General features: G+C 45.8%; 1 protein-coding gene across 1 annotated transcript in view; it reads right to left on the bottom strand.

The window, feature by feature from the left end:
* Positions 1-23,944, bottom strand: part of KCTD19 (potassium channel tetramerization domain containing 19) — a 1,216,368-nt gene that overhangs the window by 68,036 nt on the left and 1,124,388 nt on the right. The window contains exon 13 of the mRNA XM_085637050.1: positions 17,817-18,008. Within this exon, the coding sequence (XP_085493176.1) occupies positions 17,817-18,008 (192 nt within the window). The remainder of the gene's footprint in view (positions 1-17,816; positions 18,009-23,944) is intronic.

The following is a 23,944-nucleotide window of genomic DNA, read 5'->3' as shown; positions in this document are numbered from 1 at the left end:
CATGTTAACAATGCCTGGGAAGTTTAAGCTTGCACAAATGCACTTAGCAGCAGAACACCTGTTCAGTACAGGTACCTACACACTTTGGGGGATGAAAGTACTCCGTGAGAATGATTGCCACTGGTGTACACACTGCTAGTACTGCTAGTCAGACAACATGCATAATTCGAAAGGCAGTGGACTGCACACTCACCTGCTCCCCTGGTTTCCCATACAGCTTGCTGTACTGTGGAAGGAGCCCGTCCAGCAGGGCCTGGTTCTCCTCCTCAGTGAAGGCTGGGGCCCTCTCCAGAGTACGTGCCATAACAGGAGCCAGAGGATGCAGAGACAGCAGCAGTGGTAGCAGGGATGTGGTCCAGTAGCATGTAGTGCAGGCAAGTGAGCTCCCTGGGGGCCAGCCAGCCTTATATTTGTGCTGCAGAGGCAGACTCTGTGCCATGTGTCCCCAGTGATAGGTTCAACACGGTTGCATTCTATGAATCTGGCCAATCCATGGAAATGTACAACTCATACACGTCTTCCGCATCGTTCAAATCTTCACCTTCATGAAATCCTAGGAATTGCAACATTGTTGTAGGCATCCAACTGAATTTCCTGCGCACAACTCGTACAATTTTTGACTCCGCATCCGTCTCCATGACAGTCCAGAGCCAATGGGTGCGCACAGCACGGTCAACTGACTGTACAACGCGTATTTTGAAAATACACATGCACCCGTCTCCATACGATTCAATGGCAAAGGCATACGCCTGTCTCGGACCATGCCTGCCCGACGCGCATGCATTATAGTCACCCGCTTCGGACCTCATTGCAGTCAATGGCAAAGTGTACGCACGGCTCGGTCATGAACCGTGCAGGGCGTACGCATTGTCACCCGCGTCGGACCACATTGCAGTCAATGGCAAAGCGTACGCACGGCTCGTTCATGAACCGTGCAGTGCATACGCATTGTCAACCGCGTCGGACCTCATTGTAGTCAATGGCAAAGCGTACGCACGGCTCGGTCATGAACTGTGCAGTGCGTACCCATCGCCACCCACGTCGGACCTCATTAGTGTGACTATTTGACGGATTCAACACACAATTACTTGCCAGGGACACATGTGCACACCTTCCACACTACAGCATTGGCCACACAGTGTCCCATGGCATGTAAGGCTGCATTCCCTGTGGGGGGGGGGGGGGCAACATTTGGTTTGTTGTGTGGCACTTTTGCTCAGCCACTCCCAGGCTGTGCACGTGTTCATGGGGGCAGAATCCTTTGTGTGTTGTGCACATTACCACTGTGATGTGCAAATGTACAGTAATGGACATGAGTCATGGACACAGTTGCAGGTTGGATATGTTTAGGACATGTCACATACACCCTGAGTCCTGGGGGTGATGGCATGTACATCACAGTGAGACCTGTAGCCACAATTCAGATGTGCACCCACAGTCTGTGTGCATGTTGTGTCTCAGATGTGGATGATCAAATGTGCCCAATGGGAGACAGTCTCCACATCCATGTGGTATATGCAGCAGCCTTGATGGTGTGTGTGTGTCTAAGAGACGTACATGTAGGGCCTGCAGGGACAACAGTGGCCACTACCTGTGGGACTCACGCTTGCCTTGTGGTGTGTACGTGATATGCCATGTCCATGCCAGTGTCGATGTGGCAATACAGGGACCCTGGGTATCTGCATGGCAAAGATCTGTGATGCCTGGGAGACATCAGGCCTCACTTCACAGCAGTACATAGGTCGGGTGACACAGCCCAATGATTGTCCATTGCACTACATGGGACTTATGTGGACATGTGGAATTGAGATGTGAGGTGATGGTCATGTAGGTGACATATGTGTCCATGCCCAACAGCACACACCTCAGTACATTGTGTAATGTCATGATGTATCATGTAATATTGAGCCTGGTCATGGCCACATGGGTGGATGAACCGACAATCTTACTTTGTTCATCTCTGTTCTGCAGGGCACCAGCTGTCCATCGACCGTTCCCAGACCTTCAAACCATGCAGGAACGAGACTGCATCCGACTGTACCGCTTCACCAGGCCACTGATTGAGGAGTTGGCGGAGCAGTTGGCGCCACATCTGCTACCTGGCCGGACATACCCTACAGCACTGACCCCAGAGGTGAAGGTGATGGCAGCCCTGCACTTCTTTGCTACTGGTACCTTCCAGTACACTGTGGCTACAGCAGGTGGGATGTCGCAAACTATGTTTAGTCGTGTGCTACGCGATGTCTTGGAGGGGATGTTGCATTTCCTTGACCTGTACATCAAGTTCCCTAGCCCAGCTGAACTCCCTGAAATAAAGGATGCCTTTTATACACTGGGAAGGATGCCGAACGTCATCGGATCTATTGATGGTACACATGTGGCCCTGATACCACCACAGGCACATGAGCAGGCATACCGGAACAGGAAACATTTCCACTCGATCAAAGCTCTGGTGGTATGTCTTGCAGACATGTGTATCACACATGTGTGTGCACGGTTCCCTGGTTCTGCACACAATGCCTACATAATGAGGAGTAGTCGCATTGCAACGCTGATGTCACAGATGCCAGATCAGCGTGCCTGGCTTGTCGGTGTGTACTGACTGTTATCATTGTGTGTGTTTGGCAATGTTGTATTCTGCACTCCTACAAAACTCAGCTACTTGTTCATTTTTTTGTGTGTAGGTGACTCCGGATACCCTAACATGCCGTGGTTGCTGACACCCCTCAGGAACCCTGTGACACCAGCCGAGATGCGCTACAATGAGGCACATGGTCGGAGCAGGAGGGTGATTGAGTGGACATTCAGTCCTCCTTAAAAGCTGCTTTCGCTGCCTGGACAAGACCGGAGGGGCCCTCCCATATGAGCCTGCAAAGGTGTGCAAAATTATCCTTGTATGCTGCATGCTACACAACATGGCAGTGCGGAAGAAGGTGCCTCTCATCCAGGATGACGATGACCAACCTCCGCCACCTGTGGAGGATCCCGGCCTGGGCCACGATGCCAGTGATGATGAGGATGAGGGCGACGTCCGCTCACAGCTCATCAACAACTTCTTCACCTGAATGTGAGTTTCCAGGGTTGTTATGTCAATGTATGGAGTTAGCCTGGAATGTGTTGTGGCTGCTCTGTTGCTGTCTGAGTGTGTCTGTGTGCCACTTGACTGGATGCGTGCAGTGATGTGTCCATTCAGGTGGTGTGTACTCCACAATAGGGTAGTACTGCAAACTTGTTTCTGTGTAGGTTTCTTGTGACATGTTTTGTGCCTGTGTATTGCATTTCTCTCCTGTTCTGCTGTGCTTTTGACTGTGTCTTGTGTCTGTCCTTCACAGGGTAATTTGCCTGTTGTTTGGTCAACACTGACCCGCAACACGCAGAATCCGACACCAGTGTGGGAGTAGTCAATTGACATCAAGTCATGTACCACACACCCCTGGACTACAATTCTCAGACACCCTGTGACCGTATGTCCACCGTAACGTACAATTGCCTTGCAACTACTTTTGAATAAACATGTTGCTGATGTGTAATGAACCTGTGCTATGCTTTGTTAGGTGTGTTGTCTGTCTTCCCACATCTGAGTGACATTTGCTTACCTCTCCTGTGGACTTGTTACCAATGACTGTGGATAGGTGTTGTGTTTGTGCATACCTATGTGTTTCAGGTTAACATCATTGTGTGGGATGAGTAACATGGCCATGGTGAATATGTGTTGCATTGCCATAGTGGTGTGTCTCCCTCACATGTGTCACATCACCATGACTCACCTAACGTTGGTCACATTGTTGCAGTATTTGGCATGCACTGTGTTGTGTAGTAGATCCACATCTCCCTGAGCATGACAAGTTGGAATCACAACAGAGGCAAGTATGGTGTACTGGTGAGTTTATTTTCAAACATGTGTGAGGGAAGTGCACAGGATGGTGGGTGCTGTACATTGGGTTTGGAATCCAAAGTTCAAATTAGAGTTGGAAGTGCTGGTAGATGAAATGTCCAGAGTAAAGTCCACAGTCATCTGCTACATTGGACCAACATGAACCCTCCATGTCATGTGGGCGAGTTGTGTGCGATTGAACAAGGTGAATGGGTTGCACACAAAGAACATTGTCCAGAACAGGTTTAGAGGCCCAGGGGGATGTGCTGGGACATCTGCCTCTCACATGTCCTTCTTCGGACGACCCCTCTTCTTCTTGGGGGGAGGGATCCTCAGGTGCAGGTCTCTGCGGCGCAGGGGACTCTCCATCAGAGTCCTCCTCCCTCCCTGTGGCGCTGGCAGATGGTGTTGCAACAGATGTTGTGGCCACACAGGGAGGTGTGGACAGGTTTTGTTGATCTAGCGGAGGCATTGGACTATGTCCCGATGCACCGCAGTAAGGGCATCCCACTTTGCCTCCATGCGGGCATGGTGGGCAGCCTGCTCCTGTTGTATGTCCTTGAGGATCCCCACTACCTGGCCAAATCCTCCGGTGCTATCCTGGTACGCATCTATGATGCGTGCCAGTTGGGGGTCATCGTGCAGTCCAGACCCCTCTGCAAGGCGCGCCCTCTGCCTCCCACCTCTCCCAGCACCCCTATCCACACGGGTAGGACCAGCGGCGGGACGCACAGGTGACACTGGGACCCCTTGAGTGGTGTTGCTGGTGGTGTTTGCTGTAGCTTCCGGGGGGTCCTGTGTCCCTGTGCTGTGGGTGTTCAGTGGCCTTGGTCTGTCCGGGGGTGCCCTGTCGGTTTCCAGATACTGGTGGCGTGGGTACAGGTGGTGCAGATGTTGATGCTGCTGGTGCTGCATGATGACTCACACCGGAGGGGCCAGGTTGGTCATCGTTATCCGAAGAGGACAGAGACAGAGTCAAACCAGAGAGCTCAGTGCCCACCAGAGTCTGGGTCTGGGAATCCTCTTCATTTGGTGCTGGGTCCCCAGCACCACCTGTGTTTGGAAGAGACACACAATGTAAGTTATGTTTCTACAGGCATCAATGGTTCAAAAACATGACATATTCTACTGTACGAACGGATGCCTGCCCGTACACTGCTATTTTCCGGCTTGTCACGGACAGAGTTTGATATTGTTGTTGCACATTGCCCAGCCATGAAGAAACATTTCAATGTGCATGTCGAAGTGTGTGCATGCCCAGCTCATGGATAGATTTGTCTGTACATGACCATTGCTACTCAAGGGCCATCACGTTTCTGACACAGGTGTGTCATCCCTGTACACATGTGAGCTTTAACAAGGACATACGTGCTATTCCACTGGGGATATGTTGTACTATTGGGGCATGTGTGGTAGCAGAGTTTGCTAGTCTTTGTGTGCCACACTGGTGTATTGGTACAACATGGTCACAGTCCGGTATGCCGGTGATCTCTTAGGAGGAAGTGTTTTCTTCCAGTGTTCCTAGTTCCCATCTCATTTCATAGAAGTGATGATGTCACCATTGTTAATGATTCTGATGCCGAGTTTTGTACGTGCATATGTGATTTGACTTGTCAATGTTCCACATGTTGACATGGATTGGGCAAGGTAGCACTCTGGCTTTTCAATGTTCATGACAGTGAGGGCCGTTGGTGTGTGTGTTGCAGTTTGGCTGCTGTGAGTAGCATGTCTCCTCCAATGCTGTCCATGTTTGACCTTGTGTCTACAGTGTCCATGTCAGTGAGTGGTGTGTTGTGTGAAGGATGCCTATGTTTCAGCATGATGTAGGGGTGGAATGCAGCTCACAACAGCACCGAGTGTGAATGTGACCATGCTATGGTGTCGGCTATATTGGTGTGTCCATTCCATTCACTGTCAGATGTCCCCTGTCAATGATGTATATGTGAATTTCTGTGTGTTTTGTGCAATGTACCATATATATGGCTCTCCACATTGGTCATCTGCAAGACACACCTCCCCTGCATGGCCAGGGGGCACCCCTGGACACTGCATCCCCAGACAATGATTTTGAACATATGGTTGCAATGGCTGTGTGTGCGACCGGGTTTTGTTTGGTCAGTGCATATGTGTGATTGTCAGCCACATCATTTCTCAGGCCAAGTGTCAAACATCTTGACAGTCCATTTCCACTCCCTGTGAGGTGAGCATGCATGGTTCAGTGTGAGCTTGCTGGGCCATGTGGGTGGGTGTGGATTGTCTGTGACTGCAACTCCCATCATGGTCTTGGCTACACCCCCCTTCCCAGCATGCCCATACTTCCTCCCTCTTGACTCTGCTTCCCTGTGAGGGGTTGTGACAGCAATGGCAAGATGGCTGACTGAAATCCTGGTGTTTGTTGTTGCCCAGTTCCCAGCAGGGCCTTGTGCTCCCCACAACAGAGCCCAGTGTCAGACATCTTGTCAGTCCCTTCCCATTCCCTGTGAGGCGAGCATGGTTCAGTGTGAGCTTGCTGGGCCATGTGGGTGGGTGTGGATTGTCTGTGACTGCAACTCCCATCATGGTCTTGGCTACACCCCCCTTCCCAGCATGCCCATACTTCCTCCCTCTTGACTCTGCATCCCTGTGAGGGGGTGTGACAGCAATGGCAAGATGGCTGACTGTGTAGTCCTGGTGTTTGTTGTTGCCCAGTTCCCAGCAGGGCTTGTGCTCCCCACAACAGAGCCCAGTGTCAGACATCTTGTCAGTCCCTTCCCACTCCCTGTGAGGCGAGCATGGTTCAGTGTGAGCTTGCTGGGCCATGTGGGTGGGTGTGGATTGTCTGTGACTGCAACTCCCATCATGGTCTTGGCTACACACCCTTCTCAGCATGCCCATACTTCCTCCCTCTTGACTCTGCTTCCCTGTGAGGGGGTGTGACAGCAATGGCAAGATAGCTGACTGTGAAGTCCTGGTGTGTGTTTGGCTACAAGTCCAAAGAGAGCCCCTGTGCTTCACACAGCAGCACCCAGCATGGGGTATCTTTTGTTGACATTTCACTGAGGTGTGGGTCAATTCATTCTACCAGGTGAGTTGTGTGGAGTTTGTGTTGAGGGGGTGTGTGTCTCTCCACATGCTGGTAAGTATGGTCAGAGCTGTCAGTCCTCCTTCCCACCCGGCCAGACATCCCACCATGAAACGTGCTTCCATTGGAGGGCGTGCAAGTTGTCTTTCAGGATGTCAGTCAGTGGTGTCCTGCTTCTGATTTGCACACAACCCCTACCAGGGCCTTGTGCTCCCCACAGCAGGACCCAGTATCAGCCATCTTGTCAGTCTTTTCCATTCCCTGTGATGTGGGCATGGTTCAGAGAGGTCTTGACGGGGCCAATCAGGAGGGGGAGCATTATCTGTGACTACAACCCCCATCATGCTTTTGGATACACTCACTTCACCTGCATCCCCACTAATCCTTCCTGTCAGTCAGCTGCACTGTGAGGTAGTGTGTTTGTGGTGGCAAACTGTTTGGCAGTGTTTATTTAGCTTTGTGCCACTGCCTTGCTCTATTTGTTTGTAGGTTGGTACATGTCATGACACAGTTCCAAGTCACTATGAGATGGCAGGTATTGTGTTTGTCTGACTAGCATACACATCTCGGGATGATTATATATTGGTTACTGTGGCTTTGCTTGCGGAGCAAAGTTTCACTGTCCCCTTGTCACACAATCTTGAGTATGTTGTTTGTGTACTCACCAGGCTCTGGTATGTCTGTTAGACCATGGATGCTCTCTGGTGGTAGGATGTCCCGCACCTTCTCCTCCCAGGTCCTGAAGTAGACTGGTTTGGCAGGAGGGCCACCGCCGGTGCACTGACTCAGGGCGTGATCTTTTTCAATGAGTTTCTTGACCCTCCTGCACACGTCATACCACCTATTCTGGACATCGTCCTTTGTGCGCCTTGCTGGTGCTTGTGCGTTCACCTTGTCCACAATCCTCACCCACATCTTTGTTTTCTGTGACATGAGGGACCTTTGGACCAATGTACCAAACAAATGTGGCTCTACTCTGATGATCTCGTCTACCAGCACTTCTAACTCACTATTTTTGAACTTTGGATTCTTCTTTGGGGCATGGTGAAGGGTGGTGGTGGTGAGTGATGTGTGTGTGAGGGTGCAAATGAGGGTGGGTTCGTGTTGGTTTTGCTAGCTGTATGTGTGAGTGCTTTTGGTGAGGTACTGATGGTGTGTGAGTTGTGTGATGGGTGAGTTGTGAGTCTGTCTGTGGTTGCTGTGTGATGGTGTTTGCTGCTGGCTGTGTCTCCTATTTGCAAGGGATCATGGTAGTGATTGCAGTCCTTTATATGGTTGGAGTTGTGGGTGTGTGTTTGTCCCAGGTTTTTTTTATTTGATATTTATTGGCTTTGTCATTGCTTGTTTGGTCCTTTTTTTGTCTTTTTTCCTTTGGGATTTGTAGGCATGAAGGAGACATTCTTCTGACGGAAATGGATGCTGATGTTGGCTCGTGCGGGCTTCCCCGCCTTGTTCACGCTGGCTATCTTCTGTGTTTCATACGCGTCGGTCGCGGAGATCTCTATTACTTGTGGGCCCGGTTTTCTGTGCGTGTTGGGCGTGCGGCTTGGTCTCCGTGCGAGTCGGTCTGGTTTTACACGCATTGCATCATACTGCGCGGGTCGGACATCACAGGTACGTGTCGGTCGGGTTCATTCCAGGTTTGTGTCGGTCGGTGAAAGTCGCATCGGTTTTCCGGCCAGATCACTATTTTCCCTACGGCTTGGTCGTACGGTTTGTATTCCGTACGTGTCGGTTGTAATTCACACGCGTTGCATCGTACTGCACGGGTCGTACGGCGCTGGTCCGGGTCGGTCGGTCTCCGGTCCGGGTCAGTCAGTACGATTTGCGGCCTGAATCGGAATCAGCCCCTATGTGTCATAGTTGTGATTGTTCGAACCTTATACCAAGTCCCTGCTTCTGACTGTCCAGCCGAACCGATGTAATCTTCAATGACAATTTGCAACACACCACCCACCAACTTCCCACCAACCTAATGCCTCATCCTGCAGGTTTTAAACTACCCACCTCCCCAATGCCCGAGGTATATTTTACCCCCCTGCCAACATCACAATTAACAAATAATTATGGAAAACAGCGAAAGTTATATCTTAGCCCTACTCTTTGGGAGATGAAGGTGTCAGACCTGAAAGGCGCTGAGTTATGCTGAATCCTGCCCCCAACAATTGACAACCACATGATCATCAAGTGTCTGGGGCCAGTTTGTTCATATGCTAGAGTCCTGTATGTCCAGGCAAATCTTCTTGGGTATTTTCCTGAAAAGGCTGTATTTTCCAATCTCAGTCCTGTAGGGTCTTGATCCATATTGCGGTTCAGTGTTCCCATCCCTCATCTTTTATTTTTAACAGGAAGCCGGCCCTTAACCCATTCCCTGATATCGTTGGGCCATGAAAGAATCATGACCTGCCTTCTGATAGTATTTTAAGTTTTGCCGAGAAGAGCATTATGTACTGTTTGTTAGGTTTACATAGCTACAGTTTTGCGTTGCTGGTGGACTGTCTTCGGGACTGAACTGCTTGTGTTTAGTCCAGAAAGTAACTCCGGGTGGATAATTCCGCTCTGCCAGCGTAGTTTACAGAGTTTTGCCTAATCCGCAATCTGTTGCGACCGCAAAGTTTAGACAAAAAGTGGCGGAGCAGAGTTCCATGGAGTTGGAAAAAAACGCTGCGCAAGATGTACAATGTAGGGGTTTCCAATAGACAAGGACGACGAGGACGAGGAAAGAGAGCGGCCATGGTGAGGAGGAGGCAGCCACAGCAGGTAAGTGCCTTTTAAAAAAATATATATATATAATTAGGGAGGGGAGAGGGAGCGTAGTTCCACTGAGTTTTTTTTCAACTCCATGGAACTCTGCGTAGAGGCACTACGCAAGTTCCACCCGGGCTTACTAGAAAGACTATGATGTTGTGGTTTTGAAATGTGACGGCCATGGTGTATTGCTGCCCACAGAATTGCATCTTGATCCCTACAGTGAGGAGCTGGGCTATTACAGGTCTAGGCTTGCACCATATTTAGGCGGCACTGCCGGAACCCAATGTGCTCTGTCGACTACGAAGTGAGTGGATACCGCACAGAGTTTGTCATTGTCCAGATAACACCCTCAATTAACTGTTGAACATCATGTCCTAAAACTGATGTGGGATGCCCACCAAGCTTATGTTGTTGTGCCGGGACCTCCATTCTGCATCTTCTGCCCCAGCGTGTAAGCACTGAGTGGTCTTCATGAGCTGGCAGATTTTCATTTTGAGATGTTTGAAAGCTTTTGTGTTATCTTCCAGGGTACATTCCCCTAAGCCCACTCTGGCAAGTATCTTTTTAAAATCCACGGAATAAGGGTAATGTTGAGAGCCATGGTATCACTTTTGTATTCCAGGACCGATCTGGCCTCTTTGACCGCCTTTACCAGTTCTCTGAGTGAGGGATCATGTCAGAGTCTGCATGCAGTGCTTAATTTCCCATTTCCGTACTTCCACCATGTGTGCCACTCCGCAATGCATACTTATCCAGTTTGTTTGACTGTGCAGATTTGGAGACTTTATCACGGACCCTTGCGTTACTTTAGTGGGGCAGGTCTCATATGGTATCAGGCAGGGATGCAGATGTTATGTGTCAGTATAACTGTTATGTTCTCATTTTAGTCTCGGCCTGGGTCTTTTTTCAAATGGTCTTTTGCTCACCCCTCTTAGAGACCACACACTAGTTATTCTATACTTAGTTTCCATTTATATGCACTGGTGGGACCAGTGGGAGGCTGACTCCAAAGGAATGAGGTACAGCCCCCCCATGCCCGCTCAAAACCTCAGACACCCAAGCATGTTGACCAGGGAGAAGGATGCGAGGTCCCGTCCTCCCTATTCATCTCAGCAACTCTCCTGTCTGGTGCAGTATTGAGTGCAGCAGATGCCTTCCCCAGGCTTTTTCGCTGCTTAGAGACTGCTCTAGGCTTGCATTATACATGGGCCCACTGTATGTCCTGGCCCAATCGTGAAGCAGAACATCTACGATCAGTAACAGGGGTTCACACCTACCTGACACTCATCTCCCCCTCCTTATGGATCACCTTGCAACCTCTGTGGGTGCAGCCCCACATGTGCATCACAGTCTCATACATTCTGGAGCACCTGCTAAAAATCTAAGGAAAGCATGGTTTGCAGTGCTGTTAAGACCTTTGCCAAAATTCCAAAAGTGAAGCAACATTATGGATTCTTTCTCTCACCAGATTCTTAAAAATACACGTTTTCTTTGCTATCAGATTTGAGATCACCATAATATGTAAGAGGATGAGCCAGTGGAGCATAAGCTGATAGAGAGTTATCTGGAGAAAGAAGCAATGATTCCTGCCTTGAACTATCTACAGGCAAACCTGGACCTCTGATTTTATGTTTGTATCCATGACAAGAGGCAGAGGAGGTCTATTTTGCCATTCTACACCCACAATGCTAACCTAGCTGGCTCTGATGAATTTAAGTGAATAAAAATAACTAGCAGGCTTCAGTTCCAAGGAATATAACTTGCCAGGTGCCTTGGATGAGACTAAAAGCGGATTCCTCACAATATTGTTTTATGCAATGTTGTTTAATATGGTGAGCAAAACCCTGGTTGCTGTAGTAGATGCCATGTTGACAAAGGATAAACTTGAGAGAAGGGAAGTTATGAATTGCTTGATAAAGTTGAACTGCAAACCTTTCTGCATAATGCATATTATTAGAGGATCTCTCTCTGGCAGCTGGTACCTCATAGATGGCTCACTGGTAAGTGTGGATGAGTAACAAGAGAATTTAATTCCTGCAAATTAATATTCTTCACTTTCTGTTTAAAACAATGTGTGAATTCCCAAATTGGAAGGATGAATCCACTTAGTATCCCATTAATAGAAATATGTGCAGTACTTTCTTGAGACACCAAATCCTTTCTTGTTCAGGTCAAACACCCCACCATCATTCTTGTCACTTTCTTTAGCAGAAGTATTCTGGACATTTTAGGCATAGATTTGGAATCAGAATGCCATGGAAATGAATAGGCAAACCCCCAGAATAGGGGTTGTCAGAGAAACAACATTATACCATCCACTCTATTTATGGTTGATGGTGTAATGTAAATGTATTTTTCTTGTCTGTCACCACCTGAAAAACCTGTTGGTGAGGCACATGAAAAACACAATAATGATCCACACACCCTGGGAGGAAATTCCTAGAGGACAGGGGCAATTAGTTTTTCATTTTTTTAAAACAAGCTCCACTTTCGGAGCTTGTTTTGATAAACAAAAAAAAAATAACGTTTGGTGTACGGCTGTCAAAACCAACAGCTTCCAAACACCAAACTTCAGGTTGTTTTAAAGGAACTAACGTGACGGCAGGGGACATCTTTAAATTTGTAGGGTGGAGGTAATGTCCTCCGCATCCCATAGGAGACTATTCCATCTGCCAAACCTTAAATCAGGCCCTAAGTTTGCCTCTCTACAAATAGATTCTGGCATTTTACATCTCCCTGCCCAATGAGCCCAGCTAGGCAACAAGAGCTATGGATTGGCATCCAGGAACAGATCATAAACAGGGACATCTTACCTGTCTCCAGTGTGGGCAATGGGTGAATGTTTACTCTCACATTATCCTTCTGGAAAAGTCCTTGTATAGGCTTACCTTATCGTTTTGCTTAGAGATAAAAAGTTGTGAGCATAATTTAAAAACTGGTGCGCTCCAGAATGAAATCCCTTCGTTCATCCAGGTTGAGCTGATAGGGTCTATGAATCTAGGTGGTCTGAGGGATCCCAATTCAGGAATCGCTTCAATGCTTCCTACATTTTTCCATCCTGGATTTTCATGTTCAGTTGAGGATCCTGAAATAACTAAAACCTGCACCCAATGTGTTTACAAAGGTATCTTCCCAGATCAACCGCACTGTGTAGAAGAGGAAAGACAATGGTATATTCCTCTAAATATCAATCTAATCTTGTCTGTATGATCGGATAGTATAGTGGCAGTTCATGGAACAGTAAATGGTGGATATTTTGAAGGAAACACAAACTTTGAGGAAAAACACTTTTCAAATAAACTTGAAAAAACACTCTAAGTCTATCACAGGATCTTCAATGTAATGAGGCCCGCATCAGGATCATATTCCTCTCAGAGATGAAGGTCATCTGACTGAGAAGCCAAATCTCAGAGATGAGATGTCTCACGGACATGGTAAGTTGTCATATCTTTAGGCCTACCAACGCCGTCAGTTGGCCATTTTAGATCTGTTCTTCCTTGTCTTTTCCTAGGCAGCAGTGATGCTGACAGGAGAGCTTGCCCTTCTGGAGACAAGCTTAGCAACAGAAAGATGCATTAATCCAGGCATCAGCATTGATACAAGAGGCGCCACAGTGGTGGGTGCTATCTTCAAATATAGGGTATGTTGTCTCCGTCTTGTTTGCCTTTCCTCTGGGATTGACAGCCAATGTCTTGGGCTAAGAATGGGCAAATATCTAGGGGACTGTGCTTCCCCTGCCCTATGGGACCAATAGGAAAATGCCAATTTTTTAAATTAGCTATTAATTTCAGGGGTCCTTCACATACAAAGGCACTTATTTTCTGCTTTTTGGGCCTGATGGTGGTGGAAGACTATAGAGATACCATGCTAATCAAGACATTCTTGAACAGGTCCATTGACATTTTGTCAATGACATTTGTAGATGCAGATTTCCTAGTAGGACTCTAGGCACAGAAGCACCTGTTGTCACTGTAGGCTGTTCTCACCAACACAATGAACAGTTTCAAGAGTACTGGAGCATTCTCATTTTCTTGCAACTACTGTCTCTTTTTGGAGCTACTGACCAGTGTGTTCAGGTAGTTCTGGCTCGCAGTGCAAATCTCAGTGCTATACCTCTTGAGGTTCTGCTCCCACCACCTGAGGGTGGTAGCCTGGAATATAGATATTTGCGTGAGTTTATAGCTTCATTTATCTTTATTTGCAAGACTTCTCCTACCTCACAGTTAAGGGCTCCTGACTCTGATTAATGGATAGGAAGTACCAGTTCAGGTCTCACAGTACAGCAAAATGTCTTGGCTTCCACTATATTGTTAGCTATTTATAACCACCTGGAGCTTCCTCCCTTCTTGCCAGTGGAAGACTAACCGTGTGGAACTTTCCTTACACCTGTACCAAGAAATTGCAGCTCTTCTGGTTCCCTTCCTGATTATTTCCAAGTAGTCAAGCCTGGTCACCATGAGGTCATTATCTTCCTTAGCAGTCCAGCAGCCTGCCCATTGCAGGCACAGAAATGTCAGGAAGAAGGAGTTGCTGTAGTACAATGTTTGTGAATTCAGAGACAAAGCTCCTGCAGTAAAGGGGGAGGACAGTAGGACTCCAGAGCTGCTGGTTGGAAAAGTGCTTTGTGTTTTGTGTTTTGGAGGTTCAGTGTGCATGGTCCCTCCTAAGGTTCAGGCGCCTGTTCCCAAGAGAAGGCAAATTTGATTTGTTTTTACTTTTATCTGTAATTTGATGAATATTACTATATTGAATGTTTATATTATGTATAAATGCATTGTTGAATTGCCCTTTTTAACTATTGATTTTTTTCTCTGATTCTGTGAGAATCATATTAACAATACAAATTACTGTGAAATTTTTAAATATTGTTTTGGCTATACTAATTGGACACGTCCTAGATATTACTTCACTAAATATGTCAATTGCCTAGGAAGTTATTATTGCACTGTGGTCCCTCCTAAGGTTCAGGCGCCTGTTCCCAAGAGAAGGCAAAGGGAGAAAGCCCCAACATACCGGATGAAGTGCACTAAAGCTGGCCACATAAAGATAAAGAGAAGAGGTAAAGTAAAGGTAAAACCAATTGTGCTTCCAAACAAGATAAAACACGTGATCATAAACTTCAACCAGGGATGAGGTAATGGATAACTGGGATTTTCACAAATCATGTAAAGGAGGGTGAAAATTCAAACATTCCAATGACAAAGTGGCACTAGGGCTTTTTTAACTCAGTTCTTCAAAGGGGATGAGATCAAGGCTTTATATGAAAGGCTAATCCTAAGCATGAGGTCTAATATCTCTCTTCTGTGCTTGAACTTTAGACATGCCTAGGAGGACATAGTTCATTGGAAAGCAAAATTACCGATGGAGTTGAGGGGGTGATATGGTGCCGTCCAGAGTCCTTACAGAACATACAGGCACATGCATCAACCTAAAAACCGGTCGCAAACGGGCAGATTCTCAGATTCTGCCCCTTTGCGACTGGTAGTTTTGCATTTGGGATGCATCATCCCAAATGCAAAAATCGCTATATAAGGAATCTCAAAATAGCGATTCCTTAAATAGCGATTGCATTTAAGGAATCCCAAATTGAGATTCCTTAAATGCAATGCATTAAAGTTTAAAAAATAGCGATTTCGCTATTAGCGGGAGCAAATTACCGTGAAGCTGGACTTCATGGTAATTTGCTAAAACTTAGAAAAATGCACTTGTTTGCATTTTTCTAAGTTTAATGTTGCGCACACACATGCCCTTAGAGCATGTATGTATGCAACATTTGTGCAGAGTGCAAATGCATGGGTGCAATAGGGTGTCATTTTGACACCCTTGCACCCTAGAAATTGCGGGAGCAATTTGCGAGTACCTACTGGTACTCGCAAATTGCTCCCGCAATCTTCAATTCTTTTCTATGGGCCTGGAGGCCCATAGGAATGAATGGGAAGCCATTCATTAATTGCGACTCGCAATTTGCGGGTCGCAATTAAGGAATTTGTGGGAATCGCTATTTCTTTAGCGATTCCTACATGCATAGGGTTTTGCAATTCCTTAATTGCGATTCCTTAATAATCGCTATTAAGGAATCGCAAAACCCTATGTTGATGCATGTGCCAGATAGTCTGTTAAAAAAAAAACATGGAGGGCAAACCATATTCTGGAATTACTGAAAACCTCTTTGGATTGCACTCAACTGCAGGAATAAAGTATACACAAGGAGATGATAGACAGGGAGACAAAGTTTTTCAGACACTCACCCCCATTCACAGATCTGGGTTGAATCCATCATCATTCTTTAGCTCACTTCGCCACCTCAGTTCAGACCCAGCCATATGCAAATCAGTTTTGACCCTGTACCTCATGGGAAAATTGCAGTCCGAACTGCCAAGCCAGGTCTTCCCTGAACCGGAAACAAGCATCCTGGGACCGGTTTCGGGGTAACACCCCTCATCAGCCAGGCTAGCTTGACTCCAGTGGCAAAGTGAGTAAGGGACCCATGTCTGGGCATACCCTGCCAACTTAAGGCAATCAAAGCAAACACAAGGAGAAGATAGACGAAGTGCTGAAGCTTTTCATACACTCACCCCCAGTCACAGTCTAAGTTGAATCCATCATCGTTCTTTAGCTCACTTCGCCACCTCAGGAATAAAGTATTTTTAACACCACTGTTGTCTATTTCCTGCAAACTGCTGAACCATAACTTTCCACTTTTTCACATCAGCACATAAATGGAATGACAAGATCTCCAAACATTTACCCCATGAACTAGTTCATTTGGCTCAGGCAACTGTATGGCCTCATTCATGAAGACTGTGTGCTTTAGCTCTCTCTCTCTCTCCCTCCCTCTCCCTCTCTCTCTCTCTCTCTCTCCCTCTCCCTCTCCCCCCCCCAGCAGGTAGGTATAGCTAAGGCCATGTTTTCGTTGAAAAAGCGTTTTTTGACTTGCCTATATCTTTGCCATCGTTTGCCAAATCATCACAAAATGTAACAAAAAAAGTGACATAGTGAGTCTTGTTCTGCATGGAGAGTTTGGGGTGATCTGTCAAGCAGGGGCCGAGAAAAAAGGGGTCAAAAAGTGTGTTTTCCCATGTTAATTCCTGTATGACCTTTAGTCGAACCTGCAGCCCAAACCACTGGACGAAATTACACCAAGTTTGGCAGAATGGTAGATTTTGTTATGCAGATCACGCTTTCAGTTATTTGCTGTAAATCTGTTTGGTAGTTTAAGAGAAATTAGAGGAAAGGCCAGGAAGAGTTGGCAGCCATCTTGGGACTCAGCTTCATCCGATGTGAGGCAGTGTGCTTCCACCCGTCTTTTGTTTGAAAAGACTCTTTTGAGCTACTAAGCTGACACGCATGTGTTGATGCACCTGCCCTCAGTTTGTGGTACAGAGACCTGGAGAGACTTTGGGCAGCATTTTCAGCTCCCCCAAAATGACTTGTTGCTCTCTACTGATGAAGGAATGAATCCAGAAACACATGTCTAGAGTTAGACAGCACAAACCGCACCTACAAGGGTGAAATTTTTAAGACCACTACTGAAGTAAGTGTTATCATGCACTGTAATTCAGTGGGGTCAACAGGCATTAAGAGTTACTCACCTCGTGTTTCAAATTTTGCACAGATACAGCCTGATTTAAATTTCGGTGGTGATGGAACATCTTTTGATTTTGTCAGAATGTCCACCACCATTGGAATAATTTGGTGAAGTGAAATCTGCCAATCATTTTTCCTTCTGATTTAGCACTTCCTGCGGAAATCAGAGGTGTTTAAAATATATGAGAGAAGGAAGGAAGCTACACACAAGTAAAATAACTGCAAACGTGTGCTAACAGAGGCACTGCAAGACACTGTTAAGCAATAAAAAAAAAACATATTGGCAGGATAACCTATAAAAGGAATCAAAGGTACTGTAGTGATCACAAATTTGAGTCCATGTCTAAAATAGCAGTGGTACATTGTTAGAATCAAAATTATCAAAAGAGAATTGTCATACTAAAAGTTGTGTATAATACACAAAGATCAATCTACATGACTGAAATGCAAACGTGAACAACAAAATACTTGAAGGTTTTAAGCTAGACCTGTCAGATAAGTTCATTAGCACATGACTTTGTGAAATATTAACCTGAAAAATACCTTTGGGCATTCTTTGAGCTTCGGGATTAATCAATTTGATATCCAAACTTTTTGTGGTGTAAACAACACTGTCCTTCATTGAAACAATTGAACCATCAATACCCACAACAGGGGGGTGTTCTACTTTCAATATGATCCCAGCATTACCAAACTCCTCAATAGTTATTCCAAGTTGATCATTGTTGCCTCTTTCTGCAAATAAAGAGAATTATAGTCAAGTCAAAAACAAGCTTTATTCGGTGCAAAATATACCACCATAAAAGCATTCTGTAAGAAGGGAAACGACAACCATCACAATTTAAAGGAAGAGGAAAATATACAATTAAATTTAAAACAGCAAAAGATCATACTCAATAAAATAGATTGAAGTACAGTACAAGTTTGCATGATATATATTATAAAGAGAATTATATTATTTCAGTTGAAACTAAATTTCCTTTGGAACTCCCATTATCGTGATGAGATCAGAACATATCCTGAGTTTACATCTGACAACACAATGACAGTAACCATATGATCCTTTCACAGAAAATGGTAACAAGGAACAGCACAATTTTTTTTATCTTGCTATAATCTTTGCAAAAATGACTCTCCAGATATCCCTTGGTATCGCTGTAATTGAGAGGAGACTTTCAAACAACATGATCAAATTACTCTAAACTATTTGTATATTCTTTTTATTGTTATTATTATTAAAAATCAAAGCAAAATGTTATGTATCATCTGTTCCATTTAGTGGATCTGTTCACAGATTGATGTAAATTTTAGGGGGTAATTTGAAAGTAATTTACCAGCTGAACAATTTACTTACCTTCGGTAATGCCTTATCTGGTAGAGACTCTATCTAGCCGTAGATTCCATACCTTAGAATTATCTCCAGGCATCATACTGGAAAATGTTTGAGCAGTTCCTCTGCAAGCCAGTAGATGGCATCATTTGGCTCCACGTGGCATCACAGGAAGTTAAGTGTGCTGTACCTATATAGTCGCCAGCTTGGTGCTCTGACATCAGTTACTTTCGCGACTTTCCGCTCCAGGAGCTTGGAGCCACAATAAGCACTGATCACTGGTGTGACAGACTAAAGCCCTTGTAAGGGTGTTCCCTACTGTTGTATGTGAATTAATTGGAAACATTTTCCTTGTACTACATCGTCATCTTAACAACAAAACGGAAAAGTTTTTTATAAAATTTTGGTTTTAATATTAGTTTGTATATTTTATCGAAACCTTTTGGAGGAATGTTTTTTTCTCGAAAATGTCTATTTTTATTCCGTTTCAAACTATTTTCTACTCGTGCTTGTGCAGCAGCAGTTTAGAATGTTGATCTTTTGTCAGATCAACTGTCATTCTAACTGGAAGGTAGCAAAGGGAGCAGCAACATAAGACTGCTGTTTGCTCTTTCAGTCACACAAAAGGTAAAGTTAGCCATTTGCTGACACAAATGTGCTCTAAATCTAGTGTTACTTTTGATGCAGGAAACAGAGCAGACCCTTTATATCTTTTGTGTTCTATTCCAATGTCAACAATTCTGAAAATAAATTAATGTAAAATATATTAACTCCCAGCATGTTAGGTTGGAAGGTATATCTACATCAATGACACGCCGGGGTGGGGTGCTGTGTGGGGAAGTTTGGGTCTCCTGGAGTGGGACTGTGGTGGTAGGTAATTTTTCCTGTTCACAGAAGTCTCTGTGTTGGGCTTGGACCAAGGCCCAAGCAGGATGTCAGTAAGTGTCTCATTCTGTTCTGCTGGGTCCTGGCTCTAGCACTTCTGTTAAAACATTCATCTTGACTGCCAGAAAGGGTAAGCTGAGGTCCAAGACCTTTACTGCCTTCCTCGCCATCATAGCAAAGGACGCTCCTTTCTTCATAGCCATGGTAGGCGGAGAAAGCGTGGCAGTATCAGAAGTCCTCTGGCTTAACCCATATCCTCACACCAGTCCAAGGTGTCATAATAAGGCTGGTATTCCTCAGTGTCCAGCAACCCCCCCCATTCCTCCACGAGTCCTAGCTTATATGAATAGAACTCAGGCTCTGGCCTGGAAGGCATGGCTCCAGTCTGCGCCAGAGTTGTCATCGGAAGACGCCCCCCCGGCTCAGTGTCATAGTCAGGGATGAGAATGGGTATTGCACCACCAGTGGTCGCTGGTGGTGCCGGGAGCCTCGACATCAGGACCAGCGTCGGGGAAGGTTAAAGTGGCACGACAGGCATCGTCCCTTAAGGCCTTTGGGTTCATGGCATGGCAATCGGCACAAGCCTTCGGTTCATGGTCGCGTTCAAAAAACCGGAGACATACAAGGTTCCTGGAGATACAAACCCTCCTCGGACCAACCAAAACTCCTTAGAGATGCTAGGAGCCTCTGCAACAAACAAATCAAGAGCACTAAGGCAGACTACTTCAGACACCAACTTGATCATCCTGCTAACCGCCCCAAGAAACTCTTCGAATTGGTCAAACAGCAATCAGTTGTAGGTCCATACCACCCTGACTCTGGAGGCAGCCCACCCTCTTGCGAGGAACTTGCTGCTTTCTTCACCGAGAAATCAAGACTCATCACCATTGACCTCGCCTCTAAGAAGACTCTACTGCCATCCTCCGGGTCAGCAGCACCCCTAGACGTCTTTGAAAAGAACAATCCTATCAGCCTGAACACCGAGAACAATGCGTTATGAGGCACCTTTACCCCACTCAGTAGAAAAGACATCAACAAGATTCTTCAGGATATCAACCCATCTAACCACTTCAGTGACCCGTTGCCCCCGGCCATCTTCAAAGAAATCAAGAATGTACTCATCCCCACCTGGACTAGGATTGTAAACACTTCTCTATCACAAGGCAAGAACCCTGACTGCCTAAAAGCAGCTCAGGTATCACTTATACTAAAAAAACTAACGCAGACAAAGCTGACCTCAATTACTTCCGCCCTATCCCCAACATCCCCACCCTAGCCAAACTCCTAGAAAAATGCGTACAATCCCAACTTTGTGATCACATAGAGAATTTTCAACTCCTAGACCTGCATCAATCCTGCATTCGGAAGGGGGAACAGCACCGAATCGGCTCTCACTCACGTTATGTATGACATTTTGAAAATGCTTGACCAAAACGAATCCTGCCTGCTAATCCTCCAGGACCTCAACCTTGCATTCGACACGGTTAACCACGACAACCTCCTATCCATTCTGAAGAACACAATGGGTTTCTCTGGTCAGGTGTTACAATGGTTCTCGTCCTTCCTCCGCCACAGATCACAAAGAGTCAAGGCAAACCACTCTCTCTCCCAGCCCTCTCCAGTACTCATGGGTGTCCCCCAAGGGTCCGCCCTATCTCCTATCCTCTTCAACCTTTTCTTGGAACCATTAGCTAATTCACTAAATTCCACGAACATTCTCTTCCATATGTATGCGGATGATACGCAACTCTATTTGAAAATCTCATCCCCGAATAACATCATCGCACTCAACACTACCCTGACGTCTACTCAAAATTGGTTAATTGAGAACCATCTCCTGCTCACCACCTCCAAAACTGAATTCCTGCTCATCTCTCCTCCAAACCACATCCCCAAGCTAGACCTTTGGCTGAATCACCTCACTGCTTTCAACTGCACCCCTCTCATCATAGACTCAGCCAAATCTTTCGGAATCACCCTGAGCAAGCACCTAAATATGAAAAATCATATCAGCAATGTGTGTAAGGGAGCTAACCACTTGATGAGAACACTTAGAAACATCAAACCATTCCTTCCACAATCTGATTTCAAGCAGGTGGTCTTGCTGAGGCTAGACTACGGCAGCGCTACGCTCTATGGCCTTCCCAAATACACCCTGGCTCCACTAAGGGCATCACTGAACGCTGCGGCTAGACTGGTTACAGGCACCAAACGAAATGAGCACATATCCCCAGTCCTAAAATCTCTTAAATGGTTGCCCTACAAAGCTCAAATTCAGTTAAATATTGCCGTTCTGGCACACAAAGCCCTTCATTTCAAAACTCCAAGGGACCTAGCGTAAAAGCTTGAATTATCCTGTGCTGGTAGAGCCTCAAGAAGCGCAAACACTTTCCTCTTGAAACCTCTCATCCTGAGCAAAAAGAGAACTTGTCACCGAGCCTTCTCTGGCGCTGCCCCAAAAATATGGAACTCTCTTCCACCGAAAGTACGCAGAATCTCCACAAAGACTGCTTTCAAACTGGAAGCCAAAAGATTCTTAATGAATAAATTCTTACCTTAATTGGACTAGATTCACCTGCTCGAAGTCATTAATCCTACAACCATTGTACCATCATTTGATACTGCTCTCCTCTATCACATGCCCCCCTTCGTACACCGCTATATACCTGGTTTATGTACTACTCTCCTTGACTCAATTGTCCTGTAATTATGTGATCATTCTTGTTTCCTATTCTTACCTGATTTCGATATTGCATTTATGTCCTTCCTTCCATCCTATTGTGAGGCGCTCTGATATCCCTTGGGATCTTGTTTACGACATATAAAACTTTATAAATAAATAGGGTGCAGACTCATTACTGACATCGATCTGTGACACGCGTCGCAGGGCTTGATGCCGGCCTTCCTTGAAGTCATCCTGCCACACAGGAAAAACCTCAAAAAGACTTTGACAAACTTCAAAAAATGGTTAGTGTGGCACCTATATAGGCAACGCACATGCCAATTCTGCTGTGGGTGACGCTGACGATGCCACACCCAGCCGAACCACACCACCTACTGGTGCGCAGGGGTTCTGCTCATTAAAAACATTCCAGATCCAATCTAATGCCGGAGGATAATTTTAAGGCAAGGAATCTGGGGCTGGAAGTTTCTATGGGATGCTAAAATATCTCAACTGGAAATTTAGCACAGAAAAAGGACACTCCTTCACATAAAGTTTAAGTGACTATGAGGGAGGAGTGTTTTGAATTAGGAGTTTTACTCATCAATGATGCTGCACATAATTATGCTCAAAAGAGCTATATGATGATAACAAAGAAAAGGCTCATACATTTTTAGCCTATAAGATGAGAGCAACTCAAATGCACAATCATATACATAAGAACAAAGATTTTACTTAGAAACTACATAAATGATTCTCATGGATTAGTGAGGTTTTCTGAGAAATAGGGTACTTAGTCTCAATGACTTTATGACATTGTTGAACAAATTACTTACCTTCTGTAACACTCTTTCTAGTGGGTACTAGAACATGGATTCCTCACCTTGTTAATACCTCCAAAAGCCAGACTGGATCCTAAGACTTTGATAAGCAATTTCCTTGCATGACATTAGGTGGAGTCATATAGGCGTCATAAAGCTCCGTGTCGGGTCTGTCCTACTCTTAAAGTGATGTCGGGCCCCAATGTAACCGCCACTTCCGTGCTTTTATGTCAGCTGCTTCTGATATCTATCTGCATTGTCGGACGCAGAACCCTTAGTGATTAGATTGTGCCATTGTGCAGATCTCTAGATTGGGGTATTTTTAGTATGAACCATAAGAGTCCATTCCACAGAACAGAGAGGTGGGTAGGTCGGTGAGGTTTGATAGCGTATCCCCCAGATCAAATCATAGTAAGTAACTTGTTTTTCTGATGGATGCTTCTAACAGCAGATTCCTCACCTTGCGAATATATAGCAGAACAGTACATCCCCTGGATGTGTACCTCCCTCGGCTGTGGGTCTGTGGAATGGCTAAAAAATCCTGCAGGACCATACAGGCATAGTGCACCTCCCGCTGGACCTGGCTTTCCAGGCAGTAGTGTTTCGTAAATATATGAATTAAAGCCCATGTTACAGCCTGGCATATATCCAGTATAGGCACTCCATGCAACAATAGGGTGGTAGCAGCTTTGGTGGCTCTGGTGAAATTAGCCAACAGGCCATTCTGAAGGTGCTTCAGAGCTATTCCATAGTAAATCTCAATACAGAGGACAATACATATGGAGATGGTCTGCTTCTATGCAGCTTTCCCCTTTTTGGTCTCCGAGAACCCCACAAAGAGCTACTCAGCTCCAAGTAAAATTTCAGAGCCCTTCAGATCTATACAATGTAGTCTCTCTTCCTCCTTGGATGGATGAGTTTGTGCGAAGTATTGTCAGGCTAATAGGCTGCCCAATGTGGAAGGACGTTTCAA

The sequence above is a fragment of the Triturus cristatus genome, chromosome 12, assembly GCF_964204655.1.
Source record: "Triturus cristatus chromosome 12, aTriCri1.1, whole genome shotgun sequence".
Lineage (NCBI taxonomy): Eukaryota > Metazoa > Chordata > Amphibia > Caudata > Salamandridae > Triturus > Triturus cristatus.
Note: the sequence above shows the minus strand (reverse complement) of the source record. Positions and strands in the feature narration are given on the sequence as shown.